The sequence below is a fragment of the Sceloporus occidentalis genome, unplaced genomic scaffold (genome assembly GCF_023333645.1).
Source record: "Sceloporus occidentalis isolate IW3139 unplaced genomic scaffold, rSceOcc1.0.p SCAF_6, whole genome shotgun sequence".
In the NCBI taxonomy this organism is placed as follows: Eukaryota; Metazoa; Chordata; class Lepidosauria; order Squamata; family Phrynosomatidae; genus Sceloporus; species Sceloporus occidentalis.
This window is the reverse complement of record NW_028316986.1, coordinates 54820951-54846891: the sequence shown is the minus strand read 5'-3', so window position 1 is coordinate 54846891 and position 25941 is coordinate 54820951. Positions and strand designations below refer to the sequence as shown.

General features: G+C 40.3%; 2 protein-coding genes across 2 annotated transcripts in view; one reads left to right on the top strand and one right to left on the bottom strand.

Moving 5' to 3' along the window:
* Window positions 1-2962, top strand: part of LOC149310769 (ras guanyl-releasing protein 3) — a 35353-nt gene extending 32391 nt beyond the window's left edge. The window contains exons 13-14 of the mRNA XM_089529701.1: window positions 554-918; window positions 2145-2962. Coding sequence (XP_089385827.1) covers window positions 554-918; window positions 2145-2153 — 374 coding nt within the window. The 3' untranslated portion in view covers window positions 2154-2962. The remainder of the gene's footprint in view (window positions 1-553; window positions 919-2144) is intronic.
* A 5863-nt stretch (window positions 2963-8825) lies between these two features.
* LOC149310768 (protein FAM98A-like) lies at window positions 8826-25486 on the bottom strand. The gene is made up of 9 exons (XM_089529700.1): window positions 25412-25486; window positions 23311-23412; window positions 20747-20895; window positions 19719-19853; window positions 18507-18691; window positions 17787-17867; window positions 13510-13626; window positions 12381-12548; window positions 8826-10908 (listed from the first exon to the last, which is right to left on the bottom strand). Exons 2-9 carry the CDS (start codon window positions 23361-23363, stop codon window positions 10138-10140), a joined length of 1659 nt encoding a protein of 552 aa, XP_089385826.1. The 5' UTR covers window positions 23364-23412; window positions 25412-25486; the 3' UTR covers window positions 8826-10137.
* Window positions 25487-25941: the final 455 nt, after the last annotated feature.

The window sequence follows — 25941 nt, the reverse complement described above, 5'->3', positions numbered from 1 at the left end:
TTATTTTATATGTACTGAACATCACATTTTAAAAGTTAGGTCAATCTATCTTGTTAAAATCTAAGCTAAACTGATATTCTTAAACCCCATTGCAGTAGGTAATTTAAAAAATTACTAGTGTTTCTGTGACTTCTTTCTTTCAGATAATGACTTAGGACTGAACCCTATTGTTAACCTTTACCAGTTTAGGCCCATTGGTCAATGGGATTTACGTATGCATTGACTCAGAGTTCAGTACTTGATTCAGTGGGTCTACTCCCATAGGGAATAGCCAAAGGAATCAAATTTTGTAAACCACATATACACCTTATAAGATTTTTGATGCAGAATCTTAAAAATTAGCTATAGAAAGACCACTGTTTCCAAAGGTCTATTTAGTTCAGTGCTATCTGTCTTGCATACACCACCTCTGTTATTAGCAGAGTTTGGGAAAGTTACCTTTTGGACAGAGTTGACAGAACCTGACCATGTTTCTATAAGAATCTAGTGACCAAAGCTGACTGTTACAAACTGATTATTAGTGAGTTAATCTGTACTTTATTCTTTTTTTCAGTCCAAGATGAAGTATTTAATTTTCCCAGTGTAGCTCCACAAAATCAGAATCTAGATAGTAGAGCAATCACACTTGTAACAGGCTCTTCTCAGAAGATTTCAGTCCATCTACAACGGGTGACAACTAGCCAGGCAACTCAGACAGAGCCGCTGTGGCATGAACCAGGTTGGGGTGATTCGGGGTCACACACATTTCCAAAAATGAAGTCCAAACTCCATGGAAAATCAGGAAAGACTAAAGGTTTTGCAAAATGGGAGAATGAAAAACCCAGCATTCAAACCAACATGAACATCATAGTAGCAACTACAGCACAGATGTTGAATCAGAATGGAACTGAAACTCTGCTAGAAAGACAGGCAATGGAGGTGAGTTACAGACGTTTATTTCTCCAGTGGCAGCTGATGCTTTCCATGTTACTCGGGCAATGAACCTCCTTCAAAGTTTTAGTCTGAAAGACCTACCCAATGTGCAGACTCCTCTCCCCAAAACGAGAGGAAGAAAGGTAATATTTGTAAAACTGGCTACTAATCCCAACTAGAGTAAATCCATTAAATCACGGAGATTTTTTACATTCAATGAGTCTGCTCTCATTGGAACTAGCAATTGGATTTAGGTCTCTCTTGCTATGCAGCTTTATCTCTTGAGCAGATTATTGTGCTGAGTTAAATCAAATTAAAGTTAGGAAACTAGAATATTACAAAGCTCAAAATTCAAACTAATCAAGAGTCACAAGGTGCAGTTGAGACAAGGTACAGGAGATATGATAGCCCTGTTTAAGTATTTGAAGAGGTGTCACATTGAGGTTGAAGCAAGCTTGTTTTTGCTGCTCCAGAGAACAGGACCTGGAAAAATGGATACAAGCTATAGGAAAAGAGATTCCACCTCAATGTTAGGAGAAACTTCCTGACAGTAAGGGCTGTTCGACAGTGGAAAGCACTCCCTTGGAGTGTAGTGGAGTCTCCCTCCTTGGAGGTCTTTAAACAGAGGCTGGATGGCCATTGTTGGGGATGCTTTGATTGTGATTTCCTGCATGGCAGGGGGTTGGACTGGATGGCCTTTGTGGTCTCTTCCAACTCTATGATTCTATGTAAGGATCCCTGGTGGCACAGTGTTTAAATGCCTGTACTACAGCCACTCACTCAAAACCATAAGGTTGTGAGTTCAGTACCAGTGAAAGTGCTCAAGCTTGACTCAGGCTTGCATCCTTCCGAGGTCATCAAAATGAGTATCCAGATTGTTGGGGCAAGTAGCTCAAAATTGTAAACCGCTTAGACACTGTATGAAGCGATATATAAATGAAGCTGTTTGTTTTCTTTGTTTTTTTCTTTATATTTGTCTATATGCTTCCAAGCTTTCTGCTCATAAGAAAACTATCATAGCATGGGAGGGAGAACTGTAACTTTGCCTTTCCTTAACTAGAAAATTTTCTATGAGCTAGCAAGTATTTTGTTAATATGGGGATACATACAAACATTTCCAAGTGGTACAGTCCAGCCATGCAATGTTGATTGTACTTTGGTCTATAGAGAGTGTCCATCTCTGTCTCAAGAGTACTCTGAGGTACAAAATAAACTCTTTTGATTTATTACAGGCTAGCTGATCTGCTGCTGCAAAACATGGAAGATAGATCAAGAAAGCACAAAACGATATTCTGCAAATGGCCAAAATCACTTGTTTAATGACAGAGCACATTGTTTATCTTTCACCTATGTTAAATAACTTGATCAACCTGCCCACAGGAGATAAAGGAGTGTTATAGCTCCAGCATATCAAAGTTTCTTCATTATTGTTTCTCAGAAAAGGTAACCTGGTTCCAGTCTCTTTCACTGCTACCAAAGAAACACTGGATCTTCACAGCTACAACAAACAGTAGGAAGTAGAGTTGCATGTCCCAAATGCTGTTAACGTCATACATTCTGATGTGCACCGTTCCTGTTCCTGCTGTACTGTTTTGTGTGGAAAAACTACATCCTTTACCTGGTATCCATGGCTGGATTTGAGACTGATGGCCTTTGAAAACTCATAATGCAAAACTTCTCCCAACACACTCTTTGTAATTCTTTCTTTAGGTCAAGTGTTTTGTTTTCCAGAAAAATCTGGAAGATGTTTACAGTTTTCCATTAAATGTGTGACAGGCTACTGACATGTGTGCTGCAAGATTCCTAGCAATGGATAATTGGATGAAGTACTGTAACTTTAAATATATAGTCCGTGTGGAAAGACTTTGTGGAATTTAGATTGCATTATTCGGTCATGTGGATGTTGAAAGAACTGGAGGAAGGAGGTCTTCCGCATCCTTTTCCTTATGCTGTAGTAATCATGTAGCACATTTTCATTTCATGGTCATTGAGGTTGTGATCTCTTTTTTACACGTTTCAACAAATTGGACATTTCCTAAATAAAACACTGGATTTGATAAATATTAAGGATTTTCTGAAGCAGAATGTTTAATGAAATTGTAGAAAGATAGTGTGTATTTCCACTGAGATGAACTAGGTCAAACCAGTATCCTATCTCTTTAAAATTGACTGATAGTATATTCCAACATTCCAAGATGTTGATTTTGTAATACTGGAACATTCATTATGCTGAAAGTGAATTACTTAAAGGTCCACAGCACCCCAAGCATGCTAACCCTTAGTCTAGCTCACAAGTGGCAACTGTGCATCTATCCATAAGCTGTTGGACTGCACCTTCTGTCAGCCTCAGCCAGCATAGCCAGTTAGAGATAATGGGGCTTGTAGCTCAACTACAGCTGGAGGACCACACAATTCCCATCCCTCAGGAAACTAGACTAGCTACTACATTGACAATGCGTTCTAAAGGTCTATGTTCTAAACCAGTGATGGAGAACCTTTTACAGGCCGAGTGCCCAAACTGCAACCCGGACCCCACTTATTTATTGCAAAGTGCCATGTCCCTCTGGCTTTCTAGTACGAAACTCTGGCAAACTGTGTGCTGGGGTGATAGCATGTGTGCCCACAGAGAGGGCTCTGAGTGCCACCACTGGCACACGTGCTATAGGTTTGCCATCACTGTTCTAAACCTTCCAGCTGAGGTGATTTCAGTACCGGCTTTATTCTGTGTGTCTTATGAAAGGAGGAGCATTTTCTGTATTCTTCAAATACCTGTTTCCCTTTAATATCTTACATTCTACTGCAGGGGACTAGTATATATGGCTTTTAACTTGCAAACTTAAATTCTAACAAGAAACCCAACAGCTGCCCTGCTAGTTGTTTCTATTTAAAAATAATATGAATTTGACTTAGTATAGGAAGAATGGTATCAAACATGTAATTTTACATGTTTAAACAGGAGCTCTAGTGGTACAGTGGTTAAATGCCAGTACTGCAACTATTCACAGCCACAAGGTTGTGAGTTCGATCCTAGGCAGGGCTCCAGGGTCCACTCAGCCTTGAATCTTTCCATAGGTCTCTAAAATGAGTACCCAACTTGTTGGGGGCAATTGGCTTACACATTGTAAACCACTTAGGGAGTGCTTAAGTGCAGAGATAAGTGGTATAGAAATGTACTTGCTATTGCTAATTTTCTAAAGCTTACTGTCATTTTTAGAATTCAAGTTGACTGATGGTGAAAATCCTCCTAATCTATTAAAACATATACAATACTTAATAAAGGGGGTGGGAAGGAAGTAGTACCTTTACACTTCTATAGGTAACTATCTCAACTCTCTTCATTTCACACCTGAAAGATAACCTAAAAGCCAGATGATCAGAAGGCAACATTTGGATATACATACTCATACTTAATCAATAGATCCAAATTCCATAGACTGATGCTGTATCCCTGTAATGAAGCTTATATGGTTATGAAACGAAAGTCTATCTAGAGGGCAGGGAAATCTTCATTCTTGCTATTCAAAGCTATGGAGTTTATCACACACAAGGACTCTCGTCATGCTTCTGTCGCCCAAATGTCACCAAACTGCGACGGGAGCCTCTTGGTGGGATTGCTCCTGGTGCTATTAAAGGGGAACACTTCCATTTTCGTTGTGGAAGCGTTCTCGTAATTGTTAGAAAAAGGGCCCTTTTTAATAACAATTTGATCTGTTATTTGATCTGTGTTAGTCTGTAAAAATCAGTATGTAAAGCGATCTTGTAGCACCTTTGCGCCTAACTGAAAGAAGATATCTTCCATGATATCCTCCAGTTAACATCAGATTTATGTAGATATTTGGTTTACACAGTTCCTGGACAATAGCATCAGTAGCTACTGATGGATGCATACATTTGCCTTTGCACGCCTACTGTTTTTAAATTAATGTGGCTACAAGAATCACTCAAAAATATGCCATTAGCATAACCCCTCTGTAGGAAATGTACAGATTTACATGTGGTGATCCTGTCCTGAGCAGGCAGTTTAGAACAGATAACCTTTAAGATCTGTTCTAACTCCATCTTTCTATGTGGACCGTATTGTTTGCAATTTGGGCACTTGAAACATGAAGCTACACTACACAATTATAGTGCAATATTTCACTTCACCTGCCATGGCAACATCCAATGGCATCCTGGAATTTGCAGTTTAGCGAAGGGCATTTAGAATTCTCAACCAGAGAGCTCTAGTGGCTTAGAAGACAAAACCTAGAATTCCAAATGACATTGCCATGGCAGTTGAAGTGGAATACTGTACTACAGCTATGTGGTTTGAATGGGCCCATGATAGTTTCATGTTACTTTGGCTGCATCCGCACTGCAGGACTAATCCAGTTTGACACCATTTTAACTGCCATGGCTGAATGCTATTGAATTCTAAGAATTCTCAGAGCTGTCTGACAGAGAAGGCTAAATGTCTAACCAAAGTACAGTTCCCAGAATTCCATGATAGAAATGATAGAATTAGAGCTTCAGTCATGTAACTGCATGAGTCCATTCCCGTGAGCAGGCAAATCAAACTTAGTAGGTCATTACTCTGCCATTGATAGTCATACAACTCCGTGATAGAAGTCTAGATGGCGCATATGTGCATATACTCACACTTTTGCTTGCTCAGTTGTATCTTCCCACCCTTACAAACCTACCTTTAAAAAGCCCATCTGACATAGATTAAAACATTCCTAAAACCATTGAGTGGGGTACAAAGCAAGAGATAATACCAAAGGTCTGGTCATGTTATTGAAGAGACCTGATGCTGTTTTATAGACAAACTGTCACATAGATCCATTCCCTCTGTCAGCTTCCTTTCTAGGCAGGCAACAAATATGCAAGAAAAGAAAAACTGGTGGGATTATAAAACTGATAGTGTAAGAATGAGTGCTTTTTCCATAGGCAGAAAGTCATCAGGTGGGAAGAAGGAAGACTGTCAGAGCAATATAGTTGGAACTGCCCACATTTCCAGTCAGTGGCTGTTTACCACAACAGGGAAGTGACTCTCACACTGCTAGGGCAACCTGAAAAGCCCACAAATTATAGCAATAGCAATAACATTTACATTTCTGTACCTCTTTATCAGTGAACTGAGCACTCTCTAAGCGGTTTACAATGTGTAAGCCAATTGCCTCCATCAACCTGGGTACTCATTTTACTGATGGAAGGCTGAGTCAACCTGGGAGCCCTGGGATCAAACTCAGGACTTTGTGGCTGCAATACTGCCATTTTAATCGCTGTGCCAGCAGGGCTCCGTCCTAAACCCCAAATTAACCCCAAATCCTTAGCCACTCACTAGACTAAGGCTGTTCTGTTCTTGTTCAGATCCTATGCCACTTTTGTGCTAGAAACACTTCCTACAAACCGGTTTCACTGGCACGTTTGCTAACACATTGTTCCATGAGCACTGTTCACCAGTGCCAAATACCTTCCCCACCCACAATAAAACCACTCAGTATTTTTCTGTATGTGATCTGCAGTTTGTTCGCAAACCTGAAAAGCCATCCTGTGATCCATCCAGAGCATTAACAGTACACAGGAAAGGACATAAAAAATCCCCAACTACTTTAAAATGTTCAGAGATAGGCAATTGTAGTGGGTCCAGGGATCAATTTTCTGCCCTTGGGATCTTGCCCAGACACCACACTGAATGACACAAATGACAACAAACATCCAGAAATGAGATCCCTGGTTTTGAAAACTTGTCATTTAAAAAATATGGGGCCCTGCAACTTGTTCAAAAGACAAATAATCACTCCTAGAGGCTTCAAAGAAAGACAAATCACCCACATATATTTAAATATTTTGCCAGAAAAAGGATGGTCCAGGGATTGAGGGCTACAAAACAGACATAGGGGTCACGTGTGGGCCCAGAGTTTAATTTGCCCACCCTTCACTAGTACTTGGACTGAATCAGTCTTGTTTGGAGATTTGCAATAGTTCATTTTTATTCTTTTAAATGGATTTTGAAATCTGTTGTCAGAAGAGTGAAACGCAAATCCATGGCATGCAGATTTTGCATAAGCATGTCATAACTTTAACTGGCTCTGCTCAAGAACCCTATTCAGGCCTTATGAATATGCCTTATGCCAAGGAATTTCCACTCTTGTTGCAAGCACACACACACAAATACCAAAGGCTGATAAGCATGCACCTCAGCCTCTCTCTTCCTAGCTCTGGTAGTTGAAAGGGACTTCCACATGTATGGAGGAAGCCTTCCCAGATGAGTAACAATGATAACCAGTTTTCAATCACATGGAGTCTTTAGAAGCAGTTAAACTCAGAGAAACACCCTTCAGATCATCTCTTCAATGCAGAAAGATCAGTGTTGGAGCAGACAGTATACACTTTCTCTCCATAAATTTATATCCACTATTTTAGCTTCAATGCTAGTAACGCCTTTTCTGGTGAAAAGCAAAATTCACATCCGCCAACCAGGAACAATTGAGAAAGCTACTGCCGGTTAATTACTTTTTGCTTATGACCAGGAGCAACACCTAGTGGTCATAAGAATTTTTACAACTTTTGATTAACCATGGTGCTACAAATATGGCATTTCAGGAATCATCCGTCCAAAGACAGAATTCCTTGGCCATAAAATTAAATGACTTTGTATATTTGTTGATTTCAGGAAGCATGCACTCCTCATAAATGTGTTTGACTGTACTTGATAAATTATCTGTCAACAGTAGCAGACCATATGAAAAACTAATGTACTAACGCAGGGCTGGCCCAAGATATTTTGCTGCCTCAGGCAGCAAAGTTAATAGAGGACCCAAACAGACAGGCCAAAATAAAGCTGCTTTGGGTCACTTTGGAGGTATGCTGTTTAAATGACACACGCATCTTAAGAGGTCAAAAGCTATACCAAAGCTGTGCTCCAGTCCTTAGGACTGGCACGTGGCTTTGGCACGGCTTCCAGCCTCTTAAGATGTGTGTGTCATTTAAATAGCATACCTCCAAAGTGACCCAAAGCAGCTTTATTTCGGCCTGTCTGTTTGAGCTCAGAGCCCCCATCTAACCAATCCAAGTGCCTAATACCAAAAGGCCAGGAGACAGAAAATTGCATAAATACTTCCCATCCTCCTTGGTGGTAAAAAAAACAACAAAAAATGGTAAGAATTTGTTGTCTTTGCTCAACACACAAAATGTTGCCTGAGACACCCATTTCTCTATCTAATGCAGAGATGGTCAAACGGTCCCAAAGTTTTAAAAAATGCCCCAAATGTCCTCTAGGAGTTTTGAGGGGCATTTTTGTCATGTTTTGGCTCTACCAGGGCTAACCTTGGCCCAGAAGCTGTTACTTCCTGTTATTTTAAAAAAAGCAACTCCTGGGCCTAAAATGACCAGGAAGGGTCTAAGAACATGGGGAAATGCCTCTATGTCCCTGGAGGACAAAAAACATGTTGTTGTTGTTGTTGTTGTCTGCAGGGGGAGAGCAGCCCTCCAAGGTATCCTTTGGGGTGAATGCAGCCCCACAGCCATCCATAGTTATCCACTCCTGATCTAAAAGCAGGGTTGTTCCTATTCTAATCAACATTATATCCATTAGATCAACTGTCTGCATTGCTTGCTTCCAGGGAAATACACAATAAAATGATCTCTAATACAAACAAAGAGCAATAAACAGCAGATATAATTGCATTCTGAACTGACAATGGCAAGCCAACCCAGTCCTACTTATGTTTCTGAGCAAAATAATCACCTCCTGCTTTATCAAGGCATTCTCTACATCTATGAGAATTAGAAGCATGTTTGGAGTTTCAAATTGGAACTAAATTTTATGAGCAATAAACCAAAGGGCACAAGACTCACATGTGGCTTTAGCTTACAGGCCCAAGATCTTTTAATACCTTTATCTTGGAGTGTGAAATCAAGAATTGCCTGAGTACTCTAAAGTGCATCGTTTCCTGCCTCCATTCTCCTCCCACCTCTATTTACCTTTGCTTCAATCAGGAGGTGAAAGAACATAATTTGTAACGCTAACCCCACTCCTGTCACAACATAATACTGCCTCCACTCAGAAGAGTAACATTTTCCTGTTTGCTATATTCAAATGATAGAGGAGGAGGTAGGAAGCCACTATTTGCAAGGTTTTAGAAGCTCCTGGATAAACAGAAAGGTACATTTTGATTTCTGCTTGAAGTCACCTTATCTCTAAAGGAAAGTTAAAGAGAAATCAACAAATAGGAGAACAGATGCTTTTATTGCTCACCTTTTATACAATAGCACACTTTCAGCCATTTTCTTTCACAGCTTGACAATGTTTCTGTACACACACGCACACACACACGCACGCAGACACACAAAAACCAGCAAGGCGCATTGCTGCGACTTTTCAGTAAAGAAAAATGTAACTAACTCAGCTGAAGGGCATTAAATCAAATGTCAAATGAAATCCTTCTGCATTTTCTGATCAGTGGTATTAACTCGTGCATAAAACAAGTTTCAGATTGCCATTACTCCTAGCTAACTTCAAGTTAGGCTGATCAGGGGAGAAATCCTAGGTGAAAGTAAGTCTGAATTATGCTGAAGCATAGGGCTACATATACTATCTGTTTGTAACTTAGCTTGGTTTGATATATGACCTTTGCATGGATGGCAGTGGTTGGGGTCTCTGGTGTAGACATGTGAAAGTGTTTCTGATTAGTGAGAAATAAGGCTAGTGAACAAGTTGTCAGCAATAGAGCTCATATAATAGACACAGGACTACTGAAGAAGGCTGCAGTTTAGTGCAGTTGCAAATGCATAAATTAAACCGATGTCAGAAGGACTTATGCAGACTTATATGCAGCTTTACAATACAGATCTGATGCCAGCTTGTTGCCTAGGAAAATGAAAAGCAATATTCAGACTGCCTTGAACTGCATAAGATTTTTAAAAGAAACAATGAGTCCATGTAAAAATGACAAGGCCTAGTATTTTTCATATTGTAGGTGTGAAGAGATGTACTCCAAGGCTCCAGATTCTTTTAGCACACAGAACCACACCTGCTGCTTTAAAGTTCTGAGAGTCCTTGAGAAGAAAAGATTTTAGGCAGTGCCAGACTTATCTGTATTTTTTCATACTCAAAAGCAAAGATAATCCTCCAAAAACAGCCTGCCATATATGGTCTGGTACTAATTTAAAAAGAAAAAAAGAGAGAGAGATGAACAGACGTCTATTACATGAGCTCTATAAAAATGAAGTTTTGTAGCCTCAGCTTGTGAAGTGTCTTCCTTGTCCAAATCCAGACTGATTGTACTGATAACCTCCATGTTGGAAATGCTGCTCAAACTGCCCCCCTTGATTAAAGTTTTGTGCACCTCTTCCTCCCCAGCCACCTCCTTGCCCGCCACGGCCACCACGACCTCCACGGCCACCTCGCCCTCCTCCACGACCTCCACCTCGATCACCAGAGTGCCCATCTTGGTATCTGTTGTCTTGCTGGTAGCTTCCACCACCACCTTGATATCCACTTCCTGAATATGAAGACTGGTAACCACCATAGCCTCCACTTCCTTGGTAGCCAGTGCTGCCACCACCATGGTAACCGCCAGTTTGAAAACCTGTATCTCTATAGTTACTATCCCTATAGTTGGCATCTTGATAGCCACCATCAGTCCAGCCTCCTTGAGGTTTGCCTCCTCTTCCTCCCCCTCTGCCTCCATGGTCATAACCACCACGTCCTCGCCCTCCTCGTTCATGGCCCCCATGTTCATGGCCACCTCGACTTCCATATGATGAGTCATATCCTCCACGGCTTCCTCTGTCGTAGCCTCCTTGGTCATATCCTCCTCGACCTCCTCTGTCATAACCACCTTGTTCATAACCGCCACGGCCTCCATATGATGACTCATATCCGCCTCTTCCACCTCTGCTTTGCTGCTGAGGGCCATCTTGCCTTTTTTGCCATGGTGGCATCTCAGGAGGCGGTGGCTCAATTTCATTGGGTCTACCACCTCTATCAGGCACTCGGCCCATTAACACCTATAAGTAAAATAAACCAAGAGATTGGAAAAGTGAACACAATATAACAACTGTTACTGAATAATTTGGTAATGTGACTTGAAAAAATCCATACAAAGAAAAGCTTATACTAGTATTAGCATCTGAAATGAATAAAAAGAGAAAACTTTGAGCAATTCAAGATATTTCATATATTGTTTAATTTTTAACATATTTATCTCCCATTCTATTTCATAACATCTCAGAGTGGAGTACTGTTAAACCAATTTAAATCTTGGGGGGGGGGGGGGGGGATTGGGCAAATTGTTAGATCCCAAAGATTTTATAAAAAGCCATGCCTTAATGTTGTCCTAGAAAGAAGCCAGTGTTGGTGCCAATCAGGCCTCCAAGTGGATGGCATTCCACAAACAAGGTATCATAGCAGAAAAGGCCATTCCCCACTGCACCCACTGATGGAACATAGAGGAAGGCCTCTCCAGTGCACCTCAGTCAAGAGGAAGGTGTATATGGGGAGAAGCACTTTTTCAAGTGTTGAGGTCCCAAAATATTTAAGGCTTTAAATGGTATCACAAGCATCACATTGTTCTCAAACATCTTACTATGAGGATTAAAAGCAAAGGATTTATATACAGTATTAGCAAGTTCCAACTACTAAAGCCTTAATAACGCTCAATGAAACATTTATTTATTTCTTTAAAAAATCTCTTGAAATTATCACTATTGTAGCCCATGAACATGGAACAGGGCTATGAGTCTCTCTATTGAAGATGATCATACCAATCCAAAACTGAAATCAAATTTGCATTCACATATCTCTAGTCTAGGAGAAGGCAAAATATGGCCCTCCAGATGTCTGACTGCAATTCCCATCAGTCCTAAACAGCACAGTCAATGGTGAAGAATGCTAGAAACTGAAGTTTAAAACATCTAGTGACCCCATTTTGCCCACCCCTGCTCTTGTCCCACAAGACAAGAGTGTCTTGTAGCATCATCACCTTAACTGAAAGTCCTTACAACATAATGTTGTAGAAAAATAAAGCTGTAATGAAACAACTACAGCAGAAAATATTTATCTTCTTGTTACATGACTATCTTGTAATACTGAAGCATGATTAATAATATGTTAATCTTCAAGATATAGATTTGTTTCAACATAATTTTGCAAAATAGTAGCCAAAATCTCCTGAGCAAACACACAGTGTAATCAAATATGTGGCTGTTCCTAGCTCAGAGATATTGATCCTCTATGGTATATAAACATGACAACATAGGGCAGTTTAAAAAACCTAAGCAAGATAACACGTTGAACTGTCATAGCTACTGGTTCCTAAGATACACTTTTCTTTCTTTGGGAAAAAGAACTAGGGGGAAAGGAACAGAAATGTGCAGGTATGCATTAAAGATTATGTTATTCCAAAATTTTCTCTAATGCAGTTTCTCAATATCCACAACACTTTTGGAACTAAACTACATCAGTGGGCCAACACAGATACCTTATTAATGGCACATGCAGTCTTTTCTCTGATAGACCCACTGCTAGTTCTCATAATTTTTGACAAGTCTTGTCTAGCAGCCAAGAGATGAGCAACAGATATAGCACATTTAGTAGATAAGGTGGCACGTTTTGGCTGATAGATTTTAGCCAATTTCTCTGTCTGACTCTGTAACACAAAAAGAGAGGGAGAGAAGTCAGCAGTTGGCAATGACATCCTAATGAAACATCCAGCTGAATAATTCGTTGACTAACTTTTTAAACAGCCACTCTAAACAACAGATTAAAGCTCCATTAACAGTTACAAAATTACAGTCTCACATGGAATAATGTATAATGGGGCAAGCTATCACTTTCTTGCCCTGTGCAAGTAGGGTTATCTAACTCTGCAGATTTCACTTCACAGTCATTTGGATTTTTTTATTCATAATGCCAATCATAATTTCCAAATTCTGGATTTTGTTCTGCATTTCTGTAACCTTCTTTAGTAGGAACACTATACTCATGGGTATCTTTAGCAAATATCCAATTTACCCAGAAACCCAATATCTTTTGCATTTAATGGTATGTAGTGGTATTTTTAATGAGAACTGCAGATACACAGTAAGCTGACTGGATGTTTTCACTTGCCCCTGTAACTAAAATACAACTGGTAATTAAATCTTTATCCAAGTATAATTTCCTGCATTTTTGATATTCAGGATGTAAGCACTGTTGCTGAAAGAGTCAGAGCAATACTTCTCCCACAAAAGATGGAATATCATACCAAACTTGGTTGGAAGAACTACTCCTTCCCCTAGAAAAAAAAATCTTTAGAGAGAAATGCAGGTGGGAGAACAGTTCAATGGGCACTGGGTGTGTTCAGTGGCTACAGAATACTATTTAACTGTTCCTGAAAGTGCAAGGGAAAACTGAATAAGGGATGGGTTGGGAGGGTTGCTTGAATCCTGAGCTATAACCATTCCACATGCAACATTTTTGTTATGGTTTCCACTTATCAAGATCATTTCTAAACAAAATAACTTGGTAACTTAGTTTTAAGCAAGTTCACTTAATATATGAGATTTCCCCACCCCCAAGAACTAGAATAAAGCCTTCTTCCAATAAATAAATAAACAAATAAAGTCTACCTTTGCTCGATCTGACCAACCAAAAGACTGAACAGTTACATCCAGACGTTTCACTAATAATTTCCTCCGGACTTCATACTCATTGGCTATGGCTTGATTAATACCTTCAATCTTTTCCTGAAAGAAAAATACTGAAATTTGCTGAAATCTAAAAACTAAATTATATTCAAGGTTTTCATTCAACATATTGAATTTTATTTTGATATAACATTCTTGGTATTAAAAAAAACAATGTGCTCCTTGTATATTCATTCAGAAGCTTCCATGCTAACCTCTTTAAACTGAGAGTGGGCCACATGCAGTCCTTAAACCCTGTAATATGGCAACTGATTCCTGCCACCCATGCCATAGCCGCTTCCAAACTGGCCAGTGTTACAAAATGCTGTGGCAACCACATTAAGTAGCACAATCTAAAAACTGTTCCTATGCAGAACTGTAAAAGCTCCTTATGACAGAATCTATTGTTCAGCACAATGCTTTGCAACTTTTCCGCATGACAGAACTGCTGCAATTGCCACTGAATTCAGGTGCCTACAACTTGAATGGTGGCAGCCAGGAAACAGAAGAGTGCAGGCCTCTGAAGAGCTGCCAGGTGGTCAATGGACCCCTGCATTCTGAAGAAGTAGCCCACACTTCTTTAAAATCATGTTTTTCTATTCTGAATATAATGGGAAAACTGTGATTTAATCTTTGCTTTTTAGCAAGAACATTAAATAGTAGCTCAATTCTAAAAATAAAAATATTAAACCACAAATGTAATAGAAAATTATAATTGAACAAGACCAGAAGACAATGGAAAATTGGTGTGTGAAAGGAAGCAGCAGGAAGGAACATGGAGATCTGATCCATTTCTGGCATAGTAAACTGAAGCTTATGAAGGCACAAATGTTATAGCTGAACAGGCCTTCAGCATTACACAGTCAAACATAATTAATAATTCCCATACAATCTGCCCCGCACTCTCAGGACATCTGGGCAGCAGCTATTGAGGGTCCCAGGGGCCAGGTTAGCCTCCACATCTAGGAGCCTTTACCATCTCGGCCCCGACCCTCTGGAATTCGCTGCCCAATGAGCTCCGCTCGGCCACTTCCCTGGCCCAGTTTAAAAAGGGGCTAAAAACCTTTCTGTTTAGGTCTGCATTCCCTGATACTTGCCCCAATTAGTTCTTCCCCGCCCCAAGCCAACAGTGGCAAGTTGGTTTTGATTGTTTTGATGCTGATGTATTTTAACTTTAATTGTATGTATGTATATGTATATTGAGGACTGTTTTGTAATGTTTTATGATGTTGTACACCGCCCTGATTGCACAGAAGGGCGGTATAGAAATAAATTTTTTATTTATTATTATTATAATTCTCTTAATTCATATTTCCCCACTCAACTGACAGAATCAAACTCGCTGCACAAGAAAACATCTCCAAGAGACCTGCTCTATTTCAACCCTGGTAAGCATTTTTTTCAAGTATCATTTCATTGCAACTGCTGGTCTGCTTTCTCTGGCGTCTCTCGGATAAATAATAAAAATATAAGAATTTGCTTAACGATAGTGTAATTTGTCTTGACAAAAAACCAAGTACACAATGGTGCCATCAAAAATTCTGAACCTGGAGTTAGCTGCTGCTAAGAAAATGTATGTGCAAAACAAACAAAAAGGATAGTCTTTTCACTGCAGTGGATGGACATAGCATATCTTTTTTATGAATCAAAGAAGGCACAGAATTAAACCTAGTTAGGAAACATAGCAGCAAGATAAATATTAGTTGAAATGGTCAAAGCAATTAGCTGAAAAACAAAGAAAATGCTACTATTTTTCTTTATATCAGAGAAACAACTCCTATTCCAAACACTACAAGAGATGCCACCATGAATTTTAGGAGGATGGGCTATGGTTTTCAACAAAGCAGACTCAAACAAAATAAAACAAAAACAATAAACCCAACCCTGAAAAATTTGAGCACTAGATGTACCTAAGGATACACACAGTTTGTATCTACGAATAATGGACAGTTATTGCTAACTTACCAGCCAAAAACTACGATGTCATAGTGTGATGGGAAACTGCACAATTTTACAACTGCATGTTTAAAGCTTTATTGATCCTTAGTAAGCTGAAGTGGAGCTCTTTACCCCTTCCAACTACTACAGCCCAGTGTTGACAAGCTGTGACCCTCCAGATGTTATTACACTGAAATTCTCATAAGCTTTAGCCAGAACAGTCAATTATGATGAATGCTGGGAGCTGCAGGCAAACAACATCTGGAGGATTGCATGCCCCTGCTATATCATATAAATAAATAATACATAAAATTTTATTTATATTTCCCGCTTCTCCCTTCGGATAGAAGCGGGATTACAGCAGTAAAAACATCATAAAATACATACATAATTCAAAAACATCAATCAAAAAAATAAAAATAAAAGGGAAAAGGAGAAAGTTGTTACAGTGTTGCTCAGTCGTAAGGATCGAGTCATATATTCAGATGTACAAATCAGATTAGAGGAGATCGGTTGGATAGGCCCGCCAAAAGAGATTCGTCTTCAGTGCCTTTTTGAAGGCTTCCAAGGAAGTGATAAGATAGACTTCTTCTGGTAAATTGTTCCAAAGTCTATGGGCCATTGCAGAAAATGTTCTACAAGAGGTAGTTTTCAACCTGGTTTTGGGGTGTTCCAATATTTTTGTGCCAGATATTCTGAGAGTGTGGGGCGGATTATGTAGGGAGAGGCGTTCCCTTAAGTAACTCGGGCCCAGGCCATGTAGGGCTTTATAGGTAATAACTGACACTTTGTATTGCGCCCAGAAGCTAATCAGCAGCCAACGAAGAGATTTCAACACCAGTGTAATGTGCTCTGATCTCGGTGTCTTGGTGATCATTCTGGCTGCAGCATTCTGAATCAGTTGGCGCTTCTGAACTTGGTACAAAGGTAGCCCCATGTAGAGCGCATTACAGAAATCTAAACGAGAGGTTACCAGTGCATGCACTACTATTTCAAGGTCCCCCTGAGCCAGGCAGGGACGCAGTTGGCGTATCAGCCATAGCTGATACCATGCACTCCTGGCTATGGCCTCCACCTGATGCATATCATGTATATGGATTACCAGAAATGAATCATCAGTCCTAAATTCACATTTCCAAAATTCTCTACAGCTTTATTACAAGCATGCTACATGTATGAGTAAACTAAAAGAATCCATTTTTAAAATTCCTTATATTCTAGTTTGTCTCAATAGTTTAGCCAGGTATGGGAAAACTCCTGCCTTAATCCCTCCTCCTTCCAGCTTCTCCAGAGGCTACTGGGAAGAGGAATCCTAACAGCTATAGCTGATCAATGATTTCCATTATGTTATTAAGGCAGCCTTGCTGAGCATGGGCTTTCCTAGGCTGCCTCACATCTGAGGGAAGCCAGTTGTGCCCATCATATGCATCCCCACTAGTGAGGTTGCAGATGGGAGATTGACACCTCTTCATTATTACCAAGTTTAACACTTGGTTTTTCCTACTTCCTTAGGAGAACCATAAAATCATGATCAGAGATTGGATGTTTGACTCAGCCGAATATTTTGTTGGAGGACCAGAAATTTTCTTCCTCAACTCATTCTGCTTCACCCCCTCAGTAAAACTGAGAAATGCTATTTGAATAAATACGCTCCCCTCCTGATCATAATAACTAGTTCCTGATAAAGATGTTTGTTTTCCATTTTAAGGGATTTGATTCATCTCCTTGAGCAACCTGAATAACTGTACTTAAACTTTATATTCCTTGCAAGAATTCTAGTGCAGAATACCTTAATCTCCTCTTCTTTCTGCTTGCTACAGTCTGCAATGAAAACATAAGCCCAATTTTGTGAAATTGTATTCAAAGAGGATACTCTAAAGTATCCTCTTTGATATTTCTGGTATTGTCTGTTTTATTCCTAGATTATCCTTAACAATAATATAAATGAACTACCACAAAAAGTATTCCATTTTTGCATATACAGTGGGCCCTCGCCTTACGCAGGGATCCATTCCGGATCCCTCCGAGTAAGGCGAATTCCGCCTATGCTCAAGCCCCATTGTAAACAATGGGGCTCGTGCATGGCGGCGCGGCAGCACGCAGGGCGCAACGGGCGCACGCGCCCATGCAATTGAATGGGACATGCCGCCCCTTCCGCCTCGCGCGCGCCCCGTGGCTTGAGCGCATATGGCGCGGGCGCACTGTATGTAACGGAAACCCTGAAAATCCCAATGAAAAGACTTAAGGTTAGTAACTAAGAAAACAACAGAAAAATGACTTACCCAGTGAACTGGACCAAGTGGTTTCGACAATAAAGGTTTTCCTACATGATTTGGAGGAACCTTTGCTAATGTTTCTTTTAACTGTAACAAAATATACTGTATTAACATACCATGTTGAAAAACAACTTTGTCTTCGCCATTAAAACATACAGAATAGTAAAGAACGTTTGTATATCTTTGTGTAATATACATTTCTAACATCTTTAGATTTAATATAAAGATCTAACTACTTTTAAACATACAGTATAAAGGACCGTCTGTAATTTCATGAAAAGTAAAATATTTCCCATCATAATCACATACATCCCAATGCAAAAGTGCAAATATCTTTAACAGCCAGATCAAAATGTTACAACATAGTAACTAATGAAAAATAACAAGTTACTTGTAATTAATCTCTTTTCAAAACAGCTGAAGTGTAACCAAGTTATAATCCTAATTTAACAAAGCATTTTAAAAATCATTTTACCAGCCTCCTCACTTTTATTCTCCTGTTCTATTGAATTTAGCCTTGTCTGTTACATTTACTATGTATTCTGTTTTTTAAAAGATAAAATAATTGTTTGAAAGCTGCTTACAGATTATTTAATTAACTGTAAAATAATAACTGCCCTTTCCTCAATGACACTTCAGAGCAGTATAAAGAAGTTGCAAATTGGTGCATTACTAGTTACATACAAAAACTTTGGATCTAAATCATAATTCCAAAGCAGTTCTTACCTTTTTTTCTATTCCACTAAAAAACTGGAACATAGTTATGTTGGCTGGAGGTTTGGACATGCCTAAAGCAATACATATGCCTTTTAGTTCCTGAAAGACTTCACTGCCACTACCTTCCTGGGCTTTTTTCGGAGGTGCATTCACACACAGCATTCTGGCAGCTTCCAATTCTGAGATGAGGTATGCTGAAGAACAAGCGTTACAATTCATCACAAATACAGCTGAGCTCACAATACAACCCAACCTCAGTTTAGAACTTTCAAGAAGGGAAGTATTTGCCTCATTTAGGCAAGATCATTTTTAAAAACCATAGTTTTAATTTCCACTACATGTTTTTATTAAATAGATAAGATAATAAACTCAGAAATGACAAGGATCTAAGGACAAGAATATAACTAAGTAGCAGGCCTGCTAACTGGCCATAAAATGCTTAAATCAACAAGTAGTACCTCATTCACAGGCACATCTTTTTAGAATGTGACATGAAAAGAAGCTAGGGTGCAGATGAGTACTGTCTTAATATGTGTGTTAAGTAGCTTGAGTAGCAGACAAACTACCCCATGTAAAACTAGAAAGCTACCCTTTTTTTAAAAAAAACTTATCATTAAAAATCTAAAGAGTGCTTGTAATGAAAGCCACTATTAAGAATAACAAGAGCAGCCTTACTGGTATTTTCTGATAAACTTCATTACTTGATTTTTCTTTCAGCTATCAACTGGTGATCCTCTTTGCTGACAAAGGCCTGAAACAAATGGGCCAAAAGTGCCTGCTTCAGACCGCACTGTGGGTGTGACATTTACACGCCACATGCCCCAAACACAGCCAGAAGCTGAGCCCGCCCCAACCCAAAAGAGCTGAACCAAAAAGGAGCAGGAATAACCTGCTCGTTCTGGCAGGTGGGTTCAGGGCTATGGTGGTGGCCCAGATTGGGGCCGGGGATGTGCAGTTGCTGCAGCACAGCTGCAGACCGCACTTTCTGGCCCAACTGTATGACCCCAAGTTCATTCATAACAAGCAAAGAAAAAAGATGTTCAGTCATTTTAAATTTTGATGCACCTACCAATCTAACTTGGAAGGCTTCATTCTGGGCCTTCAATGAATCCAAATCTCTCTCCCTCATGAACATAATGAGGACAAGTGTCCTAATTACCTCCCCACTAACAAAAAGAAGCATATTTCTTCTTGCTTTCTGTAAAATCCCCTTCGACTTACTGAGCACTAGGAGGCAGTTTTTCTGATTAAGAAGGCGCTTGGTGACGTCTCCTGAAGTTAGTGTTGTATACGGGCAGTTCATTTCACTCAGTAATCCACTCATTTCAAGCTGGAACTCATCTGCTTCACTCGGACCTTAACACAAGAGATTATCTTAGTTCAAACAGGTCAGTCAATAGAGGCTCCAATTGTTAAATAAGAATAAAGTGAAAACATTAAATTGGACATGCACTATTCTTAAACAAGTTCTACCACCATGAATATTGTCAAATAAAAGTTAAAGACCACCTTGTTTCCACAAGCACTTGGCACCTAGTTCATCTGCTCCTGTGATTTCTGAAAACAGACTGCTAACTTTTAACGAAAAAGACTAAAGTTTCCAACTAAATTAAGTAGTCTTAATTTTTTAAAATTGCGTCTAAAAATATACATGTGCATAAGCTGTGATTTTATGGGACTACAAAAAGCAGAATGTAGTACTGGACACAAAATGCACTTTGCTGAAAAGCTAAGATTTAATTTTTAAAAAAGATAGTTCCTAGGCCATATACTTCCAAAGATATACATGGAAGTGATTAGGTTCTGAGTAAGTGATAGCTCAAACCTCAGCAGTGGACAGGGCTCTGCCTATGTTTCTGTGCCTTTCCTTGGCAAAATTATGCAGCTAAATTAAGCAAAATAAAGTGAATTATGTACATGAGCTCACTTGTATAATTGACATATGCTGTACAGCAGCCTCTTGCCCTGTCTACAAGTTACACATCAAGACAATCAAATAGGATGGTACACCCCTAGCTTTAAGAGCCAACCATAACATTTTATGGTCTATGCAGTCAAAGGCTTTTGAGTAGTTTATAAAGAACATGATGATTTCCCCCCTGGAATGTGCTAATGCAATCCATTATCAAATGTATGTTTGCACACACACATATGCATATATTTTTACATGTCTGGAAATAGATATTCCTGCAGATATTTTCTTTTATAGAAATACAAGCATCAATTATGTCAGAGTCATCATTACTCACTGTTAGTTGCTTGTACATTTTCTTCTAGCTTGCAAAACAACCTTAACTCTGACACTAGCCAAGCACAGAGTTTGGTATATTCTGGGGAACTAGCTCCACCAGAAGCTGCTTGTGTCAGAGCTCCATCTTCTAACAATGGGCCTTTGTAACTGTCAAACAAAGAAAATAAAAATAATATAAATCAGAAACTCATACTGTTAAAACCCAAAGTATGCTCTACAAGACAAATAATATATATGATTAGGATGGTATATAGAGTAGCACGAGAAATACTTCAATCTTAAGCATATTTACATCTACGCAATCTTAGTACCGTACACTGCTGGTTTCAATGAAATGTCCTGCCAAATGTGTGTGCTAAGAACTGAAGCCTACATTGTCAGCCCTATTAAAAATAGTGCTTAAATACATTCAGCTTTATTCTTTGTCCATGCCCATTATCATTGTCTTTCCCACTCCATCCTCTTTCTGCTGTTTGAAATCCCTTTTAATCCCTTTTTTGTTCTTTCTTCAACATTCCTCCCCACCCCAAATTAAATATTCAGAATATCAGCTTCTTGAGACAAGGACTGCTCTGCTAGCTGGGGAATCCTGGAAACTATAATCCATAAAAACAACTTTTCCAAGCTCTAGATGCAACAATAAACATCCCATGTAAATGTTGGATGCTCATTGCCACCTTCTAAATGTTACTGTCTTGACATGGGAATAACAGAGTTTAGGGCAGAAAACCAAAGAAATGATGTAAATGTGCCTGGGGAGCCACAACCTCTGTCCTATTTTTAGAGCAACTTTCTCCTCCAAACTAAGTACAATATTCCTACAGAAGTCCCCCATTTCTTTGGCTAGTAGTCCAAATTGCTTCTTCCCAGTGCTTCTCTGGATCCTTTTTCAAGACTGGTCTGCAGGACTGCAATTTCCAGCAATCCTAGTCAGCATGGCCAAAGGCAGGTACTGCTGGGAGTTGCTGCCTAACAACATCTGGAGAGGCACAAGTTGCCCACTTACAGAAGCAGAATAAAAATGAGAACTAAAGGAATTATATCAGCTTCAGAAACATCTTGAAAAGTGTCATTCCAATATCACAGAACATCTTCACAAAATAGGTTTGTGATGTAAATAAAAGCATAATTCCTTCTCTGCATGCTTTCACTCAAGGTTATTTATCTTCTGCCCAACATTCCAGCTGTATCATATCAGACCTAGATAAATACAGTTCTTACATTACCTATGCTTTCCCAATGTACCTGCTGTTAGCTCTGCAGATGAAAGACTTTTATAAACAGCTACTATATATTTATTGTACGTGATTATGAAAAAAATGAACAACACTATCCTGACTGTTTTTGTGAACTTCGTAAGAAAATAACTTAAAGCCTATTTAGGCCTTGCTGCTCAGTACTGTATAGTTAACCTAGCCATTTTTGTAAGGAACAGCAAACATTACAAAGCAATTCCCCTTGCCCCCACTTCTGTGATTTTGTACCACTTTTGTGATAGTTGTCTGTTTGCTTTTAGTAGTTTTTGTGTGAACCCTCCTCTTCTGCACTGATATGGGCATATGACCAGGCTTTGAAAAGAAAGGAGGAAGGAAGCAACATAAGTATCTCCCCACAACGCACAAATGGAATATTACACCAACAATACTACAAAGAATAAAATGTAGGTAACAGGCCAATGCTATGCAGGGTTACTTGGTAGTATATCCTGCTCTATTCAGTTGGAAATACTCCCTCTTAACTTTTCCTTTGCTAAAGGTTTCTGAGGAATGACTAGTTAGCTAATGATTTATAATGCAGAATGTAGTTAAAGGGAATAAAACCAAATATTACAGAAAGGATGACTAAGGGGAAAAAAGGCAGCCATATCCCAACTACTTTACAAAGTCTATTTTAAACTATTATTTTTTCTTCATGAAGGCTTAGTGAATGATGCTAAATCAACAGTCACTGACAAGATAAAATGTATGTACTGATTAGTCAACTTTCCCTTTTCCCCAATAGCATAGCACTGGCCTGAGCTCTGCTGATGGGTGCCAGGAGTGGATGCCAAAAAGGTGTTTCTTTTTTTTTTTTTAAGATACAATATTTATTTTCCCTTTCTCCTTCAGATCTATTCCATAACTTTAGAGATCAAAGAAAGCATCAGGTAAAATGACTAATAATAGCTCATGAACTAGCTAAGAAAGAAGGTGCTGCTGTATTCATGTAATTCTTATGGGTTTTCCATTGGGCAACTTCTATGCTACTTTTTGAACAGAATGCTGGACAAGGTCATATTTTATCTGATTCAGCTTGACTGTTCTGTTCTTATGGCCAAAATACATTTACATGTCCTAGACGTTGTCTTGCTAAGAATGAACTGAAGATATTTTCATTTTTTTTAAAACAAAAGGATTACTTCCACCCCAACACTTCAATGAACCAACAGTGATTCAATAACTAAAAAAAGGTATCTATTCAAAAAAAAAGAAACATAAGGCTGACAAAACAAATTAAAAATAACAAGAGCTTTAAAAAAAAAAGCACTCACAAGCATTTAGGCATGTCGCCACTCATACGTACCCTAGATCTTCAAGTGACTCCAGAATATCATTCTCCATGAGCTCAAATTCCATTCTGGGGCTTCAGAATGAACTCAAAGGAAAAACAAACAAAAGCCAGAATCTAGAATGAGGAAAACCACAGTTAGAAACACCCAAGAGAACTGCATGGTTACCCTACAGACTAGCCCAGGGCACCAGGGCAGCATCTGCATTGCAGAAATCGTACTGTTTTAACTGCCATGGCTCAATGCAATGGAATTCTGGGGTTTGTACTTTTGTGAGATATTTAGCGTTCTCTGTCTGAGAGCTCTGGGGCCACTTGTTGTTGCTGCTATCTGCCTTCAAGGCGATCTTGACTCATGATGAACCTATGGATGAGACATCTCCAAATCCCCCTTATCCTCTACCTTTCTATTCAAGTTCTGTAGGCCCAGGCCCATAGCTTCCCTGAACAAGTCTAACCACCTGGCATGCGGTCCTCCTCTCCTTCTACTGTCTTCTACCTTCCCTAACCTCACTGTATTTTTCTAATAATTCATGCGCTCTCATGATGTGGCCAAAGTACGACAGCCTCAGTTTTGTCATCTTGGCTTCTAGGGAGAGTTCAGGCTTGATCTGTTCATTTGTTTTCTTTTTGGCTCTCCACTCTTCTCCAGCACCACTTCACAAACAAATTAATCCCTTTCCTTTCTGCTTTCTTCACTGTCCAGCATTCACATCCGTGGACAGAAATGTAGTATGCGACAGCTTGGGTGACTCTTGCTTTTTGCGCATGGCTGTACTCCAGCTCCTTCACGGCTGCCCTTCCCCTTCCCAATGATCTTATCTCCTTCCCTTTCCTAACTTCCTTCTGATTTGAGAAGTTGAAGGCTTTCATGGCTGGCATCCATAGTTTTTTGTTGGGTTTTCAGGCTATGAGGCCATGTTCTAGAAAAGTTTGTTTCTGACATTTTGCCAGCAGCTGTGACTGGCATCTTCGGAGAATTCCTTCTGATTTCTTGGCTGCAGTAGTCTTGCACCCTCATCAACACTGGAATTGTTTTTTTTAAAATGTCCATTTCTTCATTGAAAACTCCAAAGATGTTGCCGACTCCAAATCCCAGCATCCCCCAGAGCCACAGCAGTTCAGGCGGTGTCAAACTGGATTATTTCTTCAGTGCGGATGCAGGTCCCCTCTCCAGTATCACTCTCATAGAATCATAGAGTTGGAAGAGACCGCAAGGGCCATCCAGTCCAACCCCATTCTGCCATGCAGGAAATCCAGATCAAAGCATCCCCATTGACAGATGGCTATCCAGCCTCTGTTTAAAGACCTCTAAGGAAGGAGACTCCACTACACTCCGGGGGAGTTTGTTCCACTGTCGAACAGCCCTTACTGTCAGGAAGTTCCTCCGAATGTTGAGGTGGAATCTCTTTTCCTGCAGCTTGCATCCATTGTTCTAGTCTCTGGAGCAGCAGAAAACAAGCTTGCTCCCTCCTCAATATGACATCCCTTCAAATATTTAAACAGGGCTATCATATCACCTCTTAACCTTCTCTTCTCCAGGCTAAACATCCCCAGCTCCCTGAGTCGTTCCTCATAGGGCAAGGTTTCCAGACCTTTCACCATTTTGGTTGTCCTCCTTTGGACATGCTCCGGTTTCTCAATGTCCTTTTTAAATTGTGGCGCCCAGAACTGGACACAATACTCCAGGTGGGGTCTGACCAGAGCAGGATAGAGTGGCACTGTTACTTCCATTGATCTAGACACTATACTTCTATTGATTCAGCCTAAAATCGCATTGGCCTTGTTAGATGCGGCATCCCACTGTTGACGCATGTTTAATTTGTGGTCTATTTGGACTCCCAGATCCCTTCCACACGTAGCCTCCTTAAGCCATGTGTCCCTCTCTTTGGCGTAGGGCTGGGATGAGGTTTCACGAGAGAAATGCAGCACTGGAGCCCCTCTCCTTCCCCTCTAGGCCCCCCTCTGTGTGGCCCCATGAATTCTCCAGGGTTTCCTATCCCGACCCAGCAGCCAGGCAGTCTCTAGGCGGCTCCCGCTCTCTCCCAGCCCTGCCTCTCCGCTTCCCAGGCCGAGAGGAGCCTCTTTTGCCCCCGCAGCCCCTGGCCGCCCTCACCTTCCGCGCAGCTGCTACGCCGCCGACTGCTGGGTTGGCATGTCAGGAGGAGCGAGGGAAGGAAGGAGCCAAGGACCCCTCCGCTTCACCTCTGACCCCGGCCGGTGGGGCCGCCCCAGCCGCGCCTGATTAAAAAAGGCTCCCTCCTCTGAGGGTTTCAACCCTGCGGCGGGCTTCTCCCTTTCCCACACACTCGATACGTCGAAGGCTGTATTTTTCTTCTTGGCGCCACAAAGAGTACTTTAACCCGAAACGCATATTTCCTGTCAGGCACAATGTTAGACAGCCCTCGGGGGACTTTGTCGTTTCTCTTTCTCTCTTTACCTGAAGGGGAACCACGTTGGAAAGCGCTGGGCTTAAAGGAGAGGGGAGGGAGACGGGGCGGGGCGAGGGACAAAATACTTCAGGATGTTTTATTTGGGGAAACTACAACTCCCAGCATGCTCTCGTGTCTATCTCTCTCTGCTGCCTTAGCTACAACCCAGCCCAGGGGCGCCCAGGCTTGTGTTCTCCTTTTCCAGGAGACGTCC